This window comes from Colossoma macropomum, unplaced genomic scaffold, assembly GCF_904425465.1.
Source record: "Colossoma macropomum unplaced genomic scaffold, Colossoma_macropomum, whole genome shotgun sequence".
Taxonomy (NCBI): domain Eukaryota; kingdom Metazoa; phylum Chordata; class Actinopteri; order Characiformes; family Serrasalmidae; genus Colossoma; species Colossoma macropomum.
In genome coordinates, this window is record NW_023494804.1 from 14879133 (window position 1) to 14898417 (window position 19285).

A 19285-nucleotide genomic window follows, 5' to 3' on the forward strand; every position below is an offset into this window, starting at 1 on the left:
AGATGTAACTAGCATAGCTAAAATTACCTGTCGGTCTCTCAGCAGATTGAAATAGCGATTAGAATAGCCGCAGCTTTGCTTCTTCACTGTTAAAATATTGTGCACGAGAACCCAGTTTGAACATTAAAAAATTTCAGCAGCAGAACAGAATAAACACGCATATGAGAGACAGACGTTTTGAGGACACTTTGAGGTCTTTTTGAATTATAGCTAATACGACTGACACACCTCAAGCGAAGTAAGCGTAGCACGTAAAGAGAAAAGCGTGAGCGATTTCATTGCACGTGGAGATCATGCGTGTACTGTTTCCTGTTTATGTCGGGTAGCGTTAACTGATTGGCTGCAGAGTGAAAACGTCATTCTGTGTGACAGTGTTTAGGACGGACTTTATAGCCCAACTTACGTTCAGCTGGTGCAACTGGCTGCTGGACACTTCATGCATCTTAAGTATCAGGATTATATCTGGATGAGGCCAAACCAGATCAACAATGCAAGTGCAAATGCATTTAAAGCAGATTAAATCTGAATCACTTCTTGAGGATAAATGTGGTTCTATATAGCACCAAAAAGGGTTCTTTTGTTGTTCCAAAGCAGAAAAAACTTCAAGGTTTCAAAAAGGTTCTGCATAACACCATAACAGCAGAAATGGCTCTATATAGTCCCAAAAAAAGATTATTTGGCTTGTAACAATAGCAGAACCCTTTTTGGTGCTATATAGCACGCTATCAAAAAGGTTCTGTATTGAACCATCTACAGCACATTCTTCATCAATCTGAAGAACGCTTTTCTGATGCAAAGAACCCTTTCATTATGCAAAAGCTTCTGTGAGTGTTTATGGTTCGATGTAGCTCCATTTTCTTTACCCTTGAAGAACCACCTTTTGTAAGAGTGTATACAACACATTCTATATCACTCTGAAGAACGATTTCACCATGCAGAGAACCATTAAGGCAAGCAAAGGCTTCTTTCAGTGATCACTATCATTTATCCATACACATCTTCTGCAGGTTGTATGTGGTTTTATATAGAACCAAAAAGGGTTCTTCTAGTGTTACTAGCTTGACATTATAACAATAGGAGAAAAATAGCTTCAAGGTTTCAAACAGGTTCTATATAAAACGACACACTCTTAGCAAAAAAAGGTTCTAAATAGTACCAAAAAAGAGTTCTTTGGCTTGTAACAATAGTGGAACCCCTTTTGGTGCTATATAGAACCCTTTTCAAAAAGGTTCTATTTAGAACCATCTACAGCACAATCTCCATCAATCTGAAGAACTCGTTCTTGATGCAAAGAAGCATTTAATCATGCAAAAGGTTCTTTGACTATTCATGGTTCTATGTACATCTTTCTTAAGATTGTATTTCTCCCGCTAGCGTCTGTCCAGCTGAAGGTAACGCTCTCCAGCGCTAACCTTATAGATGTTATTGATGTTGCTCAGTGCAATATTTTGCTTGAAAATGATAAACAAATAGATAAACAGAAGCTGGAAATAACACTTACCAGGAGAACCTTAACGGAGCTCACCTTTTAAAAGCTGTATCTGAATACATTCTTAAAGTGATAGTACTCTAGAAAAAAGAAAATGGTTCTATATAGAACCATGAACACTCAATGAACCCTTGGCATGGTTAAATGGTTCTTGATAGAAAATGTGCATGAATGTGCTTTAGATTGTTCTGTATAGAACCTTTTTAAAAAGGGTTCTATATAGCGCCCAAATGGTTCTTCTATTGTTATGATCCATCTACAGCGCATTCTCAATCAGTCTTTTTAACGATGCAAAGAACCGTTTCATGTGTCATGCTAAGGGTTCTTTGAGTGTTCATGGTTCTATATAGAACCCTTAAAGAACCATCTTTTTTAGGAGTGTAGTAACAGAACTTATAGCCACAGCATTATGAATCCTTATCAGACATTTGTAAAAGATTTAAAAGTGCTGTGAATAATTTATCGCTTTAATGTGTTACCATTGACTCCACTAAATCTACATCAGTGAGACCCGCCTGTCTTTGAAGCTTCCTACACATTGAAGAATTACGTTTCTCCAAGGGTTCTTTAGTAAAGACGGTGGTTCTATATAGAACCATGAACACTCAAAAAAACCCTCTGCATGATTAAATGTTTTTTTTTTTGCATGGAGAAATGGTTCTTCAGATTGAATGTGCTGTAGAAGGTTCTATATAGCACCTAAAATGGTTCTGCTATTGTTGCAAGCTTGACATCATAAAAATTGCAAAACCATTTTTGGTGCTATATAGAAGCATTTTTAAAAAAAGTCCTTATATAGAACCATATAAACTGAAGAACCATTTCACTACATAATGTGTTATATGGTTCTATATAGAACCTTTTTGAAAAGGGTTCTATATATTGCCAAAAAGGGTTCTTCTGTTGTACCCAAGCTTGACATCTTAACAACAGAAGTACCCTTTTTGGTGCTTATATAGAACCTTATACAACACATTCTAATCAATCTGAAGAACCATTTCACCATGCAGAGAACCATTTAAGCATGCAAATGGCCGTATGAGTGTTCATGGTTCTACATAGAACCATTGTCTTTACAAAAGAACCATCTTTCAGTGTGTAGATACAAATTTAGATGACTGTATTAAAGGTTCACCACCTGTCAGAAATATTTGGACAGTGTGCTTTTCTCTGATGTTTGAACTTTTCACTGTTACTTTAACATGAAAAAATCCCTGTTATTTATCATGAATCTGATGATTTGTGTTTACTTATCAATCAATCAGTTTCAAGTTCAACAAAGTATCTTCTCAGTATGAAGAGCAGGTTTTGTCTAAATGATGATTTTTCCAAACTACTGTTTACTGTTTAAAGCTCATATTAAAACTAGTTTGGCCCAAAAGTGCTTTAAACACCTGAAAGGTCTGAGTGCTGAAGGAAACATGAAGATTTCTATTCAAATCTAAAATCATTTGGAACGTGTCCTCAAACGTTGTTAACACACTGTGAGCTTATTGGGCTTTTCAGCATTGATTTGGTAAAGATGCAAAAGTAATCTACAGTAAATACACACAAGAAAGTCACTATAAATCCTCTGAGGTCACCCAAAGCAAAACCAAACACCAGGAGCGTCCATCGCCGGATTAAGTGTCAGGGTGATGCTGAGGGACATGTCTGGGCTTCAGTCAGTGCAGCAGTGGGTGTGGTGGGGCATTTGGGTGGGTCAGTAACCCGCTGCCATCCCTTTCTTCCTGTAGTCAGAAAAGGCGCTGATGCAGCCGTGCTCCTTCTCCACAGCGTTCACCACGTTCAGGAAGAACTCCCGGCCCTTAATGATGTGGCCTCGAGTCCTCATCTCCTCAATCAGTGACTGCAGGACAAATACAATATGGCAGCATTTTATGGACTTTTTATCAACTTTAAATGCAAAACACTATTCAAACTGTGTATTTACAGTTGCATTTCCCATGTGAGTACATCAGTCAAGACTTAAATTCAAATGCTAACTGATATTAGCGTTTGCATTTCTATGTTTATAATGGCTGTTAAAGTTAAAGTGGAAAAGCAAAGTGCTTTTGTGCACTTGCATATAACATGATGCTCATATGTTTCATATCAAAATACTCTGTTATCTTCATCACTGCTTTCCAAAACCGCTGCAGCAACTTCAGCAGCTGTAAACTCTCTGCACGGCATTTCATGTGTCTCTGATGTGGACTGAATGAAGAATGAAGGGTGTCCGGCGTGATGGTCAGTCCTTAGTGATTTCCTGAATGTCCAATGGTCAGTTTCACACAGAATGTAGACACACATATCCACCAGTTCCACATGGTGAAAGGCAGATGACGTGTATCTCAGCCCCTCTTCATAGCCTCATAAGTCTGGATTAACTTTAACAGCCTTTATACTCAGAAATACAAATGCTAATACACATTTTGCATTTTAATTTGAAGAAAAACAAGTCTACAAAATGGTAGGTTTACAGGAGAGGGCAAAAACATTCTTTACTTTCAACGAAAGTTAATGTGAAGTGATTTTATTTAAAGCAGTTTTGGGGCATTTCTATTGGTCCATTCATCATAAAATTGTCACACAATGTAAAGAGCAGCTCAAATTATGCAGAAAACTAAAAACTGCCAAAAATGGTATATTAAAAGCAATGCATATTAAATGTAATTAAATGCACATTACATATAATTAAGTGCAATATGTAACTGTGATTGTCATTGTTATGCTGCACCCATTTTCATGATTGCACTAAGCTGATTTCCACAGTAGAGTTTGGAGTAATGAGTTGTGAGAAGACGCCTCCTTACTGGCTGAACACTGATACAGTAAATATAAGGAGGCAAAAATATTCAGAAATATAGAGCCAAAAAGAAGAAAGTTATTTGATGAGAGAGGACAGTGCGTTCTGTCAGCTTTGACTTCACTAGTGTTTCAGCTGTGTTAGTGATGTTAGACTGTGTGTGTAGTGTGAAAGGCAGAACTGGTACCTGCTGGAATCCAGGCTCAAAATTCACTGAGTTCTGGGCATCTACAAACACCACCTTTTCACTGATGGCACCTTTCAGACTCTTCCCAAGCCACAGGTGGTTCATTACTGACTGAAATAAAGAAATAAAAGAGAAAGAGAACAAAAAGTTCAGTGAGTTTATGCTCATTAAAACTTCATCAGTAAATCAGCATCACTGATAATCTGCTGAAGGCCATCTAGATTTGTACCAATAAACATGAAAACTATGAATGCATTTAGTTTAAATGTGAGTATTAATGAGCTGAGCTTGTGATTGTTGCATTGCTGGCAAATATAAAACGGTCCTAAAATCTGATTGGCTGAGCCATGTTTGAAGTTGTTGTAAAATACTCAATATGCACACACCGAACGCCTCGCAGGAACTGAACTCTGTATCACTGCGCCACGAAAAACCCTTGTGCTGTTAAAGGAATAATCTTTAACTCTAATGCTGCTCACACGGACCACCAAGTGTACTGGTGAAGAAGTTCTGTTTAAACTGAGGGGCTGATAACTTACTTTCTTATCTAGAACTAGGCTGGTCAACTAGCTAACAGGCTAAAAGATAGCAAACATGCTAAACAGCTCCATCACTAAAATCACAGACTTGAATTAAAGCACTTACAATATGATTAACTGTAAAACTGCAATATAAAAGGCTAGAAAATGTCACTTGAATGTCTTGAATGTCAAACCCAGGCTGTCAAATGGCTCCATACTCCCTAAATAGTGCTCTAGGAAAGTTAAGAAATTCTAGCCTCTATAGCCAAACAATGCACTGGTAACACTTTATAATAAGGGTACATGAACTGGCAGTAATTAAGGCATTTACTAATGAATAACTAATCAGAAGGTAATGACTCATTAATCAGGAACAAATGAATAAGTCATATATTAACAACCACAAGACTAAATTACTAACGCATGTACTAATGAATGAAGATGAAGGTAATAAAGTTTTTATTCAGTGCCTGAATTTATTAGGAATTCATGTGTTAATTAATGTTGTCACAAGATCCCCCTGAGACACAGTGCTCTGGAATATTATGCCTATCAAAGTCAACAGTTTTTTCTTATAGCTCCATCCTCTCATCATCTTGTCCTTCTTCTTCATCTTGTTGTGTAAGCAGCCCTTGTATTTGCCTGTTTCTATCTGTCAGGTCTTCAGTTTATTGTTTTTGATTTATGTTACCTCGTCTGTTTCTACCCACCTAGTGACTGTTCAGTAAAATTAAAAGCTTACACTGACATTGTTTTGCAACTAGTCCTCATTTGTGACAGTTGCCATAGTTTTAATTCATCTTTCATGTTAGTAATATGACATGTTTTAACTCCTGTATTGATACACAGTGCCTCATGAGGGAATAGTTTAGACTACAGTTACCACTGAAATCAGAAATGAGTTGATTATTGGAGTGTCTTTCTCCTGGGGTCTTAAGAAGCCTTAATTGTATGCACATTTTTGTGCTTTCCCAGATCTAGTACACCTGATTGAACTCAATTGCTAATTTACAAGCTCCTGTTGTGCTGGTTGAGGTGTGTCAGAGTGAGAAAAATACAACACTATGCAGTGTCAATTCTCAATTCACTATAAAGAAAGCAGTGATTACTGATAACTCATGATGAATTCATAATGTTTGTGCCCCCTAAAGTAAAGTGATGAACCAGTCACACTTTATAACTCATTAAATACTGATTCTTCATGATGAGTTCATGTTTGTGCCACTGAAAGTGATGAGCGAATCACACTTTATTACTGATTATATACTGATTCTTCATGATGAGGTCATGAGCTAATAAAATAGCAGGGGTTAATCAATTTACTTACCAAAATGACAGTCATTCTTTTGCCCTCTCAAGAACAGTGATGAAGGATAAGTAGCTAACTACAATATGGCTCATATGAAAACATGACATTGACGAAATTCACAGGAATAAAAAAGCATATTTTATTATCATCTTATGACTTCTACACAATACACAGAACTAGAGCACGTGAATCTGTCACTGTAACACGGAAAATGAAGAGAAACCAACACACACTGGTTCTGTAGTTCCACAAACATCTGTAAAACGGACAGAACTGCTAGCTAATTAAAGTCACGAAGATATTCATACTGCAGCGGTGTTTCTAAATAACTCACACAAGCTGAAGATTCGAGTCTGTGACTCAGCTTTACTGACAAACTCAGAACGGAGCACAAAAGAAAGGGTCGAATATGGCGCTAAGTTAACGCTCGGCAGTTAGCGCGCCCCCTCGCTGTCTCGACTCAGTCTGTTCACTACTAGGCCCTGTGAAGCGCTGCCACCGCACACACGGCCCTTCACAATAAGAGTCCCTGTCAAAGGAGGAATAACTAATGAACCAAGCAGCATAAAATTAACATGATTTTAACCAGACAGAATAGACGTGCCTGACGCCACATATTACTACTACAATCACACGACGCTCGTGAGAAACACAAACACCTTACTATTAAATCCAAAAAGGTTTATTGCAAATAACTAAGCACCAAACCAAATATTTAAGCTACTTTATAACGAATTTAGAAATAATAGTTCCTGCAAATCCGTTATGTTTTACCACAGATAACAGCTTCATGTTTTACACTTTAGTCTAAAAAGAGGTGAGGCATGAACATACATACCAGCACTCACAACACTCAGACAACAAGACCACGTGTAAATATTATATCTGCAATGTAAATTACGTATATAATACAGTATGCATATGCATAACTCACCTTTAAAAGTAAGAAAAATGCGAAATATTGCAAAAAGGCGAAAAGATAAATATTGAATTTTTTTATTATTTCAAGTATTTTCATTTGCTGCTCTTAAACATTGTACTAGAGATATTCACTCAAGACTCTATGGTCGCTTGACATATAGCATTTAACGCAATTACTGCCATTTACTGGCAAAGAAAAATAGCAGTCATTTCCAGCTGTGGAAATGGTTGAAGTGTTACATTGCAAAATGCTGTGTTTCCATTAATAAAACATTTAGATATAGCACATTTTTAAAAAGAATAATAGATGTATAATGGGAAACACATTGTCATTTTCTGAAGGTGGTATTTCTCAGAATAACTGTGGCGTATATTAAGATAATTCACAGTTTTAATTAAATCAAATGCCTATTTTCAGTAAATAAACTAGTTTACAGTTTATTAAACATACAACAGTTTATGTTTCTGTTGTAACAGTATGACATTGCAGTATGACATAGGTAATCATAAATTGCATGAATAGAATGAAACTAACAGAGCTTCTGGCAGTTCGCCAATGTGTACTAACATTCTTTTTGTATGCTTAATTAACACATGAATTCCTGATTAATTCAGGCACTGAATAAAGCCTTAATTACCTTCATCTTCATTCATTAGTACATGCATTAGTAATTTAGTCTTGTGGTTGTTAATATATGACTTATTCATTTGTTCCTGATTAATGACTCATTACTTTCTGATTAGTTATTCATTAGTAAATGCCTTAATTACTGCCAGTTCATGTACCCTTATTATAAAGTGTTACCAATGCACTACTTGTTGACTAGTAATGTGTCTGAATCCCAAATGACTATTTCTTAGCTGTATTATGCTCTGTTAGGATGCAGGAACCAGTATTTAAATTCCTATGTAGTGCACTTTGTAGGGAGCAGGGAGCTGTTTGAGATCCAGCCCCAGTGTGAAAAGTGGGCGCCGCTGGATTGGTGCTAAATAAGACTCATGGTGGTAATTTGGTGACCAAAAAGTACCTTCAAAGCGAAGGTTTTTACATAACAATGCTGTGTTATGATTTGTTTATTGTTGTACAACAATAAGTTAAAAAGTTGACAAAATGACTGGCGTCTAAACATTTTACTCCTCGTTCAGCAGTCCATGGTTGCTTGGCAGCAATACTGTACTCTAAGGGACCTACATTTCTTTGTGAAATACTTTTAGTTTATGTTGATTATTACTGATAATAACCTAAACTATTTTATCATATTTTATGTTGGCCGGTGTTTAATAAAAGCAATAAGCCTCAAGAGGGCATGGGTTACAGTCATGGGGAAGGGGATTTAACTTCGCTTCAGAGTAGACATTGTGCCTAAGAACACCCTTCCCCGTGATAAAATCAAAGTAATGCACGCCCTCTTGTGGCTTAGTGCTTTATTACACTTTTTTAAAAAAGCACTGCTGGCTTATTCCCTTTTGGCCTGTACTGTGTGTATGAGTATTTCTTTTTTTGACACATGTTTGTTAAGATTTTATCAAAATATACATAAGTAATGCACATTAATACACATTATAAAACATCAAAAAGAGGCCAAAATGGTTTACTGTGGTTGCTAAACTCTTTTTAAAGGAATGTGTTTAAAGATGAATGCACAATACTACACCTTTGAACACACTCCGTTGATAAGAGTTTTGTAACCATAGACATTTTTCCCCCTTTTTGATTTTTGGAGTGTCAAAGAAAAGAAACTGATAAAATCACTGTAACGTACGGCCTCAAGCAGCTTATTGCTTTATAAAATGGCAGACAACAAAAAATATGATAAAATACACAAATTTACAGTAAATAATTAATGTTATTCTTTTTTCCAGCTACTAACAATGACTTTTTCTCTCAACTGAAGCAGCTAATTATTTTTTTCAAGGATATACATTTGTCTTACAATTTCTGCCCACTATTCTGTAGAAAAATTCTAAATCTTATACCAATTTCATATTGTTGCTTTTTTGCTGGCTTTTAGAATAATCCTTGTTAAATAGTTGTCTTCATCCATAACGTAGTCATTCACATCTTCAAGGTACATAACTTTGCATTCATAATGAACTAAAATAACTCAGATTGTCTTTAACCACATCACAGACATTTTCCCAAAAACAGCACAATTTATTACATTTACAAAATTTGTGTTTGTCTGATTGGCCTCCTCACCCCCCACATCCTCCAACATGGCTATCGATGACCAGTTTGTTCACTATTTCATGTGTTACAAAATAGCAAATCAAAATTTTTCATCCATCCTTTCCATATCCTTTAAGTTAGTGCTTGCGTGTTGTGTTACACACATTTTGGCTGCTGTTCCTCTGGAATATCAGTGCTTATTTTATCAGTACTTCTAATATTGAAACCTTGTGTGATTTCAATAACTGTAAATCTCATGTAAAGCTATTTATCTCCAATTTTCACTAAAGACAGGCTGTGTTCCGGTAAGTGAAGAGCAGAGCTGTGTTTCTGAGAGTCACTGTTATGATGTCTGATGAAATGCTGTGCAGAATCTGATCATGGCACTCTGGCACCTCTCTGTGGTGGGTTTGTTATGCAGCGTTATCCAATTTATTACAAGGAAATTACAAAGTGCTGTTTAATATGAGCTCTAGTTAGAACCATCTACAGCACATAATCGATCAGTCTGATCATGAATCATGAAAAGGGTTCTTGGAGTGTTCGTGATTCTATATAGAAACATCTTCTTTATCAAAGAATGCTTAGAGAACCATCTCTTTTGTGCGTGCAGGATTAAATCACTCAGTGTTTCTGGTTATCTGTCATGAGATTTAATCAAAATGTTTGAAATATGAGGAATTTTTTGGGAACAAGAGTAACTAAATTATAAATAATATGCCATGCTATGATTAATCTATTACATCATTTCTTCCAGCATGCTTCTTTTTTCAGAATTGGTGATTAAATGAAAAACGTCGACCTGCAATATGGTTCTTCAAGGGTTCTTTAGAAAGGACAATGGTTCTGTATAGAACTATGAACACTCAAAGAACCATGTGCATGCTTAAATGGTTCTTTGCATGGTGAAATGGTTCCATATGGCACCAAAAAGGGTTCTGCTATTGTTACATGGTTGACAACGTTACATTAGAAGAACACTTTTTGGTGCTATATAGAACTTTCTGACTGGTTTGTACAGGATAAAGGATCTCTGTGATTTCCCCTAAATTAACCCAAATAGCCCGGATCAAAAATCATCATGTGGATGTATACGTGAGCATTATGCATTATAATTCAGCTTCATCTTTTTTCTATTAGCCAGTTTTGTTATTATGTTACTGAGATGTGGATTTGAGCAAGACTGCTATTACTGAGAAGCTCTGAGTTTGGAGAATTATTGGAGGATGTATTACTGAGAGATTTCTCTTTTAAATCTATTGTTTTAATCATGTTTTTCATTTATATTCTCCTTTATTTTAATTTTAAATCTTGCTGTATTTTCTCATTTGTGAAGCGCTTTGAATGACAGCAGTGTTTGAAAGGCACTAGATGCCTGAGCAGACTGTAAATACTTCGGACATGGCAGATTCATACTGGATTAAAATCATAGAGTCAGTAATCACTCAAATTACACCACGTCCCAGGTCATATTAATCCAGCTCCAATAGGGCTCTATATGCAACCAAACTGGCTTCAACATGTATATATGTATATATGTATGCTAGAGCTAACTGCGTTAACTGTGTTAGAGCAAGTGTCCTGTAGGTGGTGCTAACCTGTGCAATGGCAGTGGTGATCATGCTCCCCCCAGATCCACCAATAACCAGTATCTTCTTTCGGTCCTTGGACTGCAGAATGGTGGGGGCCATGGAGGACGGAGGCTGCTCCCCTAAAAAATAAAGCAGGTTCATCATTATAGCATAACTCTAATCTTATAGAAATGGCGGTGCTATATAGAACTATTTTCTTTACTACAAAACTCTTGAAGAACCATCTTTTTAAGAGCATAGAGTGTTTTTATAATGTTTTAAGATGTGTCTCATCTGGTGAGCTGTTAAATCTGTTGTACTGCTACATCAGAACCAGGAAATACCCCCAAAAATCTACACAAATGAGCAGCTAACTGCTAACAGGCTAATAACACACTTCCCACCATAAAACATGTTTGATTCTGTCTGTCACTCCAACTCCAGTCTCTCTCTCGGCTGCTCTCAGATTCTTTATCCTCTAAATGGGTGGTATTTGAGCAACTGTTACTGAAACAGCCTGTACTGTGGTGGGTTTCATCTGTAGCCAGATTACTAGCTACATTAGCATTAGCATCGCCTGGCAGGGTAACCACAACAAGGCACCACACAACAAGTCTATTTTTTATCTTTCTGTCACTTCAACATTAGTCATTCAAATCCGTTATCCTCAAAACAGGCGTTTTAATCATCGGTTCTAGTGAACTGAGCCCACACTGCAGTGGGAGGCACTGAGCACTCGTGTTACCTTAGCCCAGGACTACAGAACAGCTTAAAGTACTAAAGAACAGGTTCACACAGATTCGGCTTTCTTACTTCACCATCAATCAGTCAAATTTGCTCTCGCTGTTGTAAGTTTTTATCATCTATACTTGTGATAGCAGAGCACCAGTTAGTCAAATTAAAACATGCGCTGGGTGTTTGGATCTCTTCAGCTATGCTAAGTTAGGAGTGAGGAGCCGGTTAGTATTAGCTTAGCTAGGAGGCTCCAGCTCCAGACACCAGAGAAGAGGTTTAATTTTGGCTTTCTGTCCCTCTAACATCAGCCGCTTGACTTCACTTCCTCAGATTTGTGTCATTATCATCTAAACTTGTGTCAGTAAAACATTTGTTAGTCAGAATTGAACCTGTTTTGTGGTGCACAGCATGCTAGCTCAGCTAATGCTAACCAGTTACTCTCTCCTGGTCATCAGTGCGGTTGAGCATTTAGAAATTGGTATTAGATTGAAGCTTTGACGTTCATTGAATGGTGCATTTAAAATAGTGCTCTGCTTATTCATTTGCCGTCCGTGTGTGTGAACTGAACTTACTTGATTGTTTCTTAAGTTTGAAATAACGCAACAGGATGTGGTGGCATAATACCGACATAAACATAGAACCAACCATAAAACCAGTTAGCTAACCGTGCTAAAAAGCTGGGCTGAGCCAGAGCCAGTTTATGAGGGTTCTGGCTACTTCCTGTTTCCTTTGTTATATCAAAAACATGACTACAAAACAGCAGAGGGAGCCCGCGAGCGCGTCCTCAATGAATGGGGGCGAAAGGAGCTAAACGGCTAAAAGGGAAACGTTGAAATAATTTCTAATTATTAATTATAATTATCTAATTATTCTAATCACTTGCTTTCCTTTAATTTTAAAAAGCAGAAGGATGCATTTCACTAAAAAAGCAAAGAAAATGTACCTGTCTTTCTTCCTTTTTTCTACAGCAAACGGGTTTTGGGTAGCAGGACGCTAACATTACTGCTACTGAGTGCTGATTTGTTGGCGAGTGGAGCAGCTCATTGGCTGTTCACACTCACTGATGTACATACATAAGCGTTGTTTAAAACTCCTATAACTCTAGTTTAAAAGCGTTTAAAAATATCACAGCGGCGTTAAAATATTTTATCATTTCATATTAAAAATGTTTAAGCATTTATAAACTATGATTTTGCTCAAATGCTCCATCTGAACAGATTCATTTTGGACTTGCTCAGAAGCGCCCTCTAGTGTTTGAGAAACCTGGGAGACATTACAGAGTAGTAATTCTTCTCTCTACAAGCTCTCTGGCTGTTCCCACTTTTTAAATGTTCTGTGTGGGTTACCTTCTGCGCTCAGAACCATTTGGCCCATGCAGTGGACAAGAGGCCAGAGAGCAGCGTCAGCCCGTCACACAGAACCTTTGTCACTGTGCACTGATGGGTAAACCTGAGCACAGATACAACGGTTCTCACCTGCAGATATAGAATTGGCTCTGCCGCAGAAATCTTCCAGCTCGTTATTCAGGATGATGCCTGTTCTACGAGAGAGCACAAACGATCCAAAACTGCACACAGAAACAAGAAACACAAACAAGTAAACAAACAAATAAACATATGGTCAAGAATAGCACTTGAAATCTGCAAATATGACTGATTAAGAATACTGGGCCTCATTCTCCAACATCTACGTGTAGATTCTGTTCTTACCTAAGAACAAACCCCGAATAAGAAAACATTGGTGAATGTCAGAACCTTAATGAAAACTGCATAATTGGGTTTTAAGAAGAAACTTCTTCTTAAGAGCGGTTGGAGAATGAGGCCCAATTTTCTTAAATAAAACTCTTGAAAAAATGTAGGAAGTTCTCAAATATTCTTTAAAGAAAATCTTTATTGTTTTTTTTACGTTAAAAGCTCCCTCACAGAAAGTTATTACATTAAACTGTTAAGAAGACATTGCCTGATGTCTGAGACACTGTTTTATGATTTGGGCCTAAAACATCTAGTTAATCAGCAATAAAACCCTAGTAATATCTCCAGTATGAATTATGTGATTTATAATGGACACCCACATGTGGTTGATGGTGCTAGTGACAGACACCGCAGAGCCGTCGGCTGCGAGGACAGAGATGTGTGTGGTCCCGAAGCGGTCGGTGGACGGTGTGATGTTGTAGAAGGAAGCTGGGTGTGTGGAGTGATCCCTGATCATCGCCCTGACCTCGTCAGCAAAGCTGGAGTCCATCATGTTGTCAACCTAAGAGAGGAAACATCCCAGCAGGAAGTCTGAGCAGCAGGTTTATTCAGTCCGATAGTGAAGACAGTGACTAATGTCACACTTAACACCACTTTCCTGTTATCCTCTAAGAGCTTTATCCTGTTTGTTGAGTTCAAGGCCGTTCGCTGTCACTGAGATAAAACTTTCACAGCTTCCAAAAAAGAAATTAAAGCGATAGTTTGGCAAAAAAAAAAAAACTCCCCAGTTCAAATGTAGTCGCTCAGCCAAGACTTGTTTGGTGTCTGAGGTTTGCTTCTTTAGTTTTAGCACTGGAGCTACGAGGCTAATGTAGCTAACAAGTAATGGAAGCTTAGACCCACCAATTAGCATGATGCTAACTGCACGCATAAATCTCTATATGGAAAAAAAATACATTTGAAATATACTCCCAAAAAATATGGTTCTTCAAAGGTTCTTTACTAAAGACAATGGCTCTGTATAGAACCAAAAAGGGTTACGTTACTGTTACAATACGAGCGTGTAACAATAGCAGAAACCTTTTTGGTGCTATATAGAACCCTTTTCAAAAAGGTTCTGTATAGAACCATCTACAGCACCATCTTCCTAAATCTGAAGAACGATTTCACCATGTAGAGGACCATTTAATCCTTTTGATGGTTCAATATAGAACCATTTTTGTTACTAAAGAACCCTTGAAGAACCATCTTTTTGAAGTTTATACATTTCAAATGCATTGCAGTTGATGCTGAAAAACATTTCAAACACTAAAATGTATTTCAGAATATACTGCCATATTAACCAAATATATTTTAAAATACATTAAATTCAAAATGTATGAGGAAATATTACACATTACTAAGTTCTTTTTTTACTCACTTTTGAAGTGTTTTCGTTATATATTTTATTGATATTTTATGCCGATTTCCATTTTAGCTGTTATTTTGATTTTCACTTGTTTTTGTTGATAAATTTCATTTGAACTTTGTTTAATTTTCTCAGCTACATTGTAAATGAGGGTCACCCTCAATGTACTTCTGAGTTGAAATAAAGGATGATTGATTAACTGTTTGATTTTGGTCCCAAAATTCTTCTTTCAAAGAGACACCATCAGCTTGTTCACCTAGTTTCTTGAGCGATTTAACATCAGAAAGCAGATCTGCAGTGAGAGAATAGTTTCAGATGAGTCCTCAAACAAAACAGGACAGAAATAAACCCTGATCTGAGTCCACGATTCACAGAGAGAGTCTAGCTACTACAGACATACTGCAGAGGAATACTAACAAGGTTCTGAGATTGTTCTTACGTTCTGAGGGCTGTAATGAGGGTCCTTTATCTTCATCCTTTGTCCATTTGCAAACTTGGCTGCCTCTATGTAGCGATGGAGGGTCAGGGCTGTCTGGTTACCCTGAAGGGATGCTGGCGAAAGGCCAAAGCCTGGACATCACACAAAGCTCAGAGTCAGGACTGTTTATAAAAACATGAGCTTTATCAGCTTCATAATGTTTAAACTGTTCAACATTTAACAATATATTAGAAAAGGAACAATTATTTAGGCATAATATACTCTTCTGCACAGCCCCAACATGGCAATACACACTTAAACATGATGGTTCTTCAAGGGTTCTTTAGTAAAGAAAATGATTCTATATAGAACTATGAACACTTATAGAATCTTTTGGGTAACACTTTCTATGAATGTCACCTTTGTAAGCTTCTATAAATGCATTCATAACATGTTATAATGCATGCATAAGACATTATAAACATAGCTATAAATATTTATAAAAATGCATTATATGTTATAGCCATGTTTATTATGCATTATGAATTGTTACCATAATGCATTATAAGTACTGATCATAACAAATTATAAGAGCTCATAAGTCGCATTTGTCTGCTCTAAGTAAAGTGAAGCATACTATACTAAAGCCTCCTCCATTGTTAAGAGTGAGGCTTCAAGTTGAAGTATTTACTGAGGAATTTACTGAAACACTAAAACATCACAATACAGCACATTACAGGCTTCAAATGTCAGAGTTTAAACTAGTGCTGCCATCAGTGTTTTACCCAACATGGGAAAGTCAATGTACACCACCGTTAGCTTGGTATTTGTCTTTACGCTCTCCAAGCTGGGACTGACTTCTTTGGCACTGACATTATAACATGTTATTAACACTATTTATAATGCATTATATTAACAATTCATAATGTATAATGAACATGGCTATAAAATGTAATTCAGTGTAATTCTTTTTTATAAATATTTATAACCATGTTTATAATGCCTTATGAATACATTATAACATGTTATAAATGTGTTTATAGATGCTTACATAGAAAGTGTTACCATCTTTTGCATAAAGAAATGGTTCTTTGCATGGTGAAATTGTTCTTCAGATTGATGGAAAGTGATTTGTATCTAAATGAATCTTTAAACCTGTAATGTTCTGATCTCACAAATATTTCATTTGATTATGATTCTTTAGCAAAGGAATTTAGGAATTTCAGCACAATATGACTTAGATCGATTATTTTGGTGTGATTCATAGTCTATATAAAATGTCGCTGATAACAGTGGTGGAATTTAATAAATAAAAACAACATTCACATTTGAAAAGAGCCCTTGGCTAAAAATTCACACAAATAGTTCACACTTAACTGATTTTCATCAATTATATGATTCCAAAATCAACACAGTTAAACCAGCACCTTTTAGATTAAAGCATATCACTGCTATTCAGATGTTTCTCCAGAGCTAAGAGACCAACCATGCATGATGTTGAGAATAAGGCTGATCATAGCGCCCCCTGCTGGCAAAGGAGGGATGTGCATCTTGTATTCTCCGAGCAAGACCGTCCGCGCTTCGTCCACTCTGACCTCAAAGGACTCCAAATCCTCCAAAGATAACTGTCCGCCTGTGAAACACATTTGAAAGCATTCTGATGCTGCTTCATGCTGCATGGACACTGATAACACCTCACTTTTCAAACTATTTTTAATCCAAACATTCACATATCCTGGTTTATAATAACTGACCATATTAAAGCTTAATCAGGTGTATTTAGAGAAAAACCATATCACTTGTGCATACATATACATAAACACCATCTATCGAGTTTGGACTGCGATGCTGAATTAAAGTTTAATTTGAGCTTGATTTTCTGAGTTGTATGAATGCATTAAATGCATAATGCATTAAATCAAGCTGACTATTCAGAGCTTCATCGTCATGGTTGCAGCCAGGGCTGGATGATGTGGCAAAAAAATCATACCACGATACTTAAAAGACATTTTCACAGTGTGCGATATGTATCACAATATTCTCACACACACAATACACTAGTAGATCTAGTAGTGCACTGACACTTGTTTATACACCCATGCATATAAAAAGTGTTAACATGTGTTATCATTTACAGTGTTTAATCTCTTGGTTCATTCACTGGATGTGACATGCACCACTGCATTGTCACCTGCATAATATTTATGCTATTTTATCTATCTATCTATCTATCTATCTATCTATCTATCTATCTATCTATCTATCTATCTGATAGCAAATATGAACAATATAAATGAGAGCAAATAGAAGTGAAACCAGAATATTACTGAGTGCGGTTACATGCACTCAACAATCAGATCATAGTCGGATTTCTGCAGTTATATTATTATTCAAATAGTCATTTAAACAGTGTACTATGATCTAAAAATCCAATTAAGAAATCCAATAAAGAGAGCTGGATTTTAGCCCAGTAATCAGATTTCTCAGTGCATGTAAACTCTTACTTTGATTTCTTTCGTATTTCTCAGTCTGCACATGTGCGAAAACAGACCAGAAATAAGTCAGCAGCGTTGCCACGAGATGGCAACAAAACACTTTTGGAGTGACATTGAAACCAATTACATGCTTGACGAAATGAGGGATTAAAATATTCTTTATTTTCTACAAGATGTATGTTCATGTTTCCAGGTAAAGTGGCGAGATGTTTTTTTTAAAAAGCTGCGACATGAAGTTTACGTTTACATCACGTCTTATTCTGTGAGTTTATTGGCTCGTTGCAAAGCAGAAATCCAACTACTGCCTCATGCAGACCCGGAATTTCCCCATTATGTGATTACTCAAGTGCACTGATGCGTTGACTGGATTACTGACAAAATCTGATTCTCTGCAGTTATCGGATTATTAAGTGCATGTAAAAGCACTCACTATAGCATCAAAAACTAAAAGCAACAGAAAAGGTCATTTTAAGTTTAAAAGTTCAAGAATTTTTTATTTGCACTTATTAATAACCCTGGGAACAGAAACAGATTTATTTTATTTTACTTTTAAGATCTCTGTGAGTCTGAATTTTGAGTTTTTTGAGTTGTGCGATCCTTTAAGCTTTGTCTTTGCTGTTGTACAGAATGATAAAGCTGCTGTAGTAAATTCTGTGTAGGACATGATCATCATTCAAAATCAATATATATTGTGACACGTATCATATCCTGGCCTCTGTATCGTGATACATACCATATCATGAGGTTGTAGGCAATACCCAGCTCTATTATTTACTATGGTATACAAGGAACAATCTGAAGGTCACAGGGTTGGTGTAACCTTAGTCATGTCTGCTGAACCCACACCATGTCTGAACAAGTGTTTAATAAATAATTTGCTCTGCCAGAAGGAGTTGGAGTGACAGATGGAATCAAACGTATTCTGTGGTGAGTAGTGTGTGTATGGCTATTAGCCTGTTAGCAGTTAGCTGCTTGTTTGTGTAGTTTTCTTGGGTATTTCCTGGTTCTGAGTTGGCGCTACTACAGATGGAAAAAGACACCATAACCGGTCTTACGGGTCAAGGCTGGCGCGGAATGACTAAACCACTGCAGATGTTCTTTCTGAACTCATTGAAAAGTTAAAATAATATATGGAACATTACATAAACATTACATTTAAAAATTGGCACCATGTCTTAAACTTGTTTTTACACATGCTTTACCTGCTTCCTGCACATCCCGAATCAGATCCTGTGCGACTTGGCCGGTGTAGAAGGCCTCGGCCCCCTGTTTGGCAATGATTTCCAGGGTGTCAGCGAGTTTGGGGTACCTGAGTGTGTCTCCCACACCAAGAACCGTTTTATTCTTGTGACAGAACAGTTCACTAAAGATGAGACAGAGAACCACAGGATGAAAAACCTCATTTATACAGTCCAGGCCGCCATTACTTATTACTATGTTATTATTTTAGGCTTATCATCCACTAAATATTTAACTATTTCAGTCTACCATGAAAAACTACTGTGGATTATTCAGTAACAACTATCAATTACTCTGTAAAAACTATGAATTATTCAGTATCCACTATAAATTATTCAATGAG

General features: G+C 36.7%; 1 protein-coding gene across 1 annotated transcript in view; it reads right to left on the bottom strand.

Moving 5' to 3' along the window:
* Positions 1–2498: 2498 nt before the first annotated feature.
* ggt5b (gamma-glutamyltransferase 5b) overlaps positions 2499–19285 on the bottom strand; it is a 47603-nt gene continuing 30816 nt past the window's right edge. The window contains exons 5-12 of the mRNA XM_036594740.1: positions 18906–19066; positions 16695–16841; positions 15230–15360; positions 13763–13944; positions 13167–13258; positions 10984–11096; positions 4465–4575; positions 2499–3338 (exon numbers count right to left, since the gene is read on the bottom strand). Coding sequence (XP_036450633.1) covers positions 3192–3338; positions 4465–4575; positions 10984–11096; positions 13167–13258; positions 13763–13944; positions 15230–15360; positions 16695–16841; positions 18906–19066 — 1084 coding nt within the window. The 3' untranslated portion in view covers positions 2499–3191. The remainder of the gene's footprint in view (positions 3339–4464; positions 4576–10983; positions 11097–13166; positions 13259–13762; positions 13945–15229; positions 15361–16694; positions 16842–18905; positions 19067–19285) is intronic.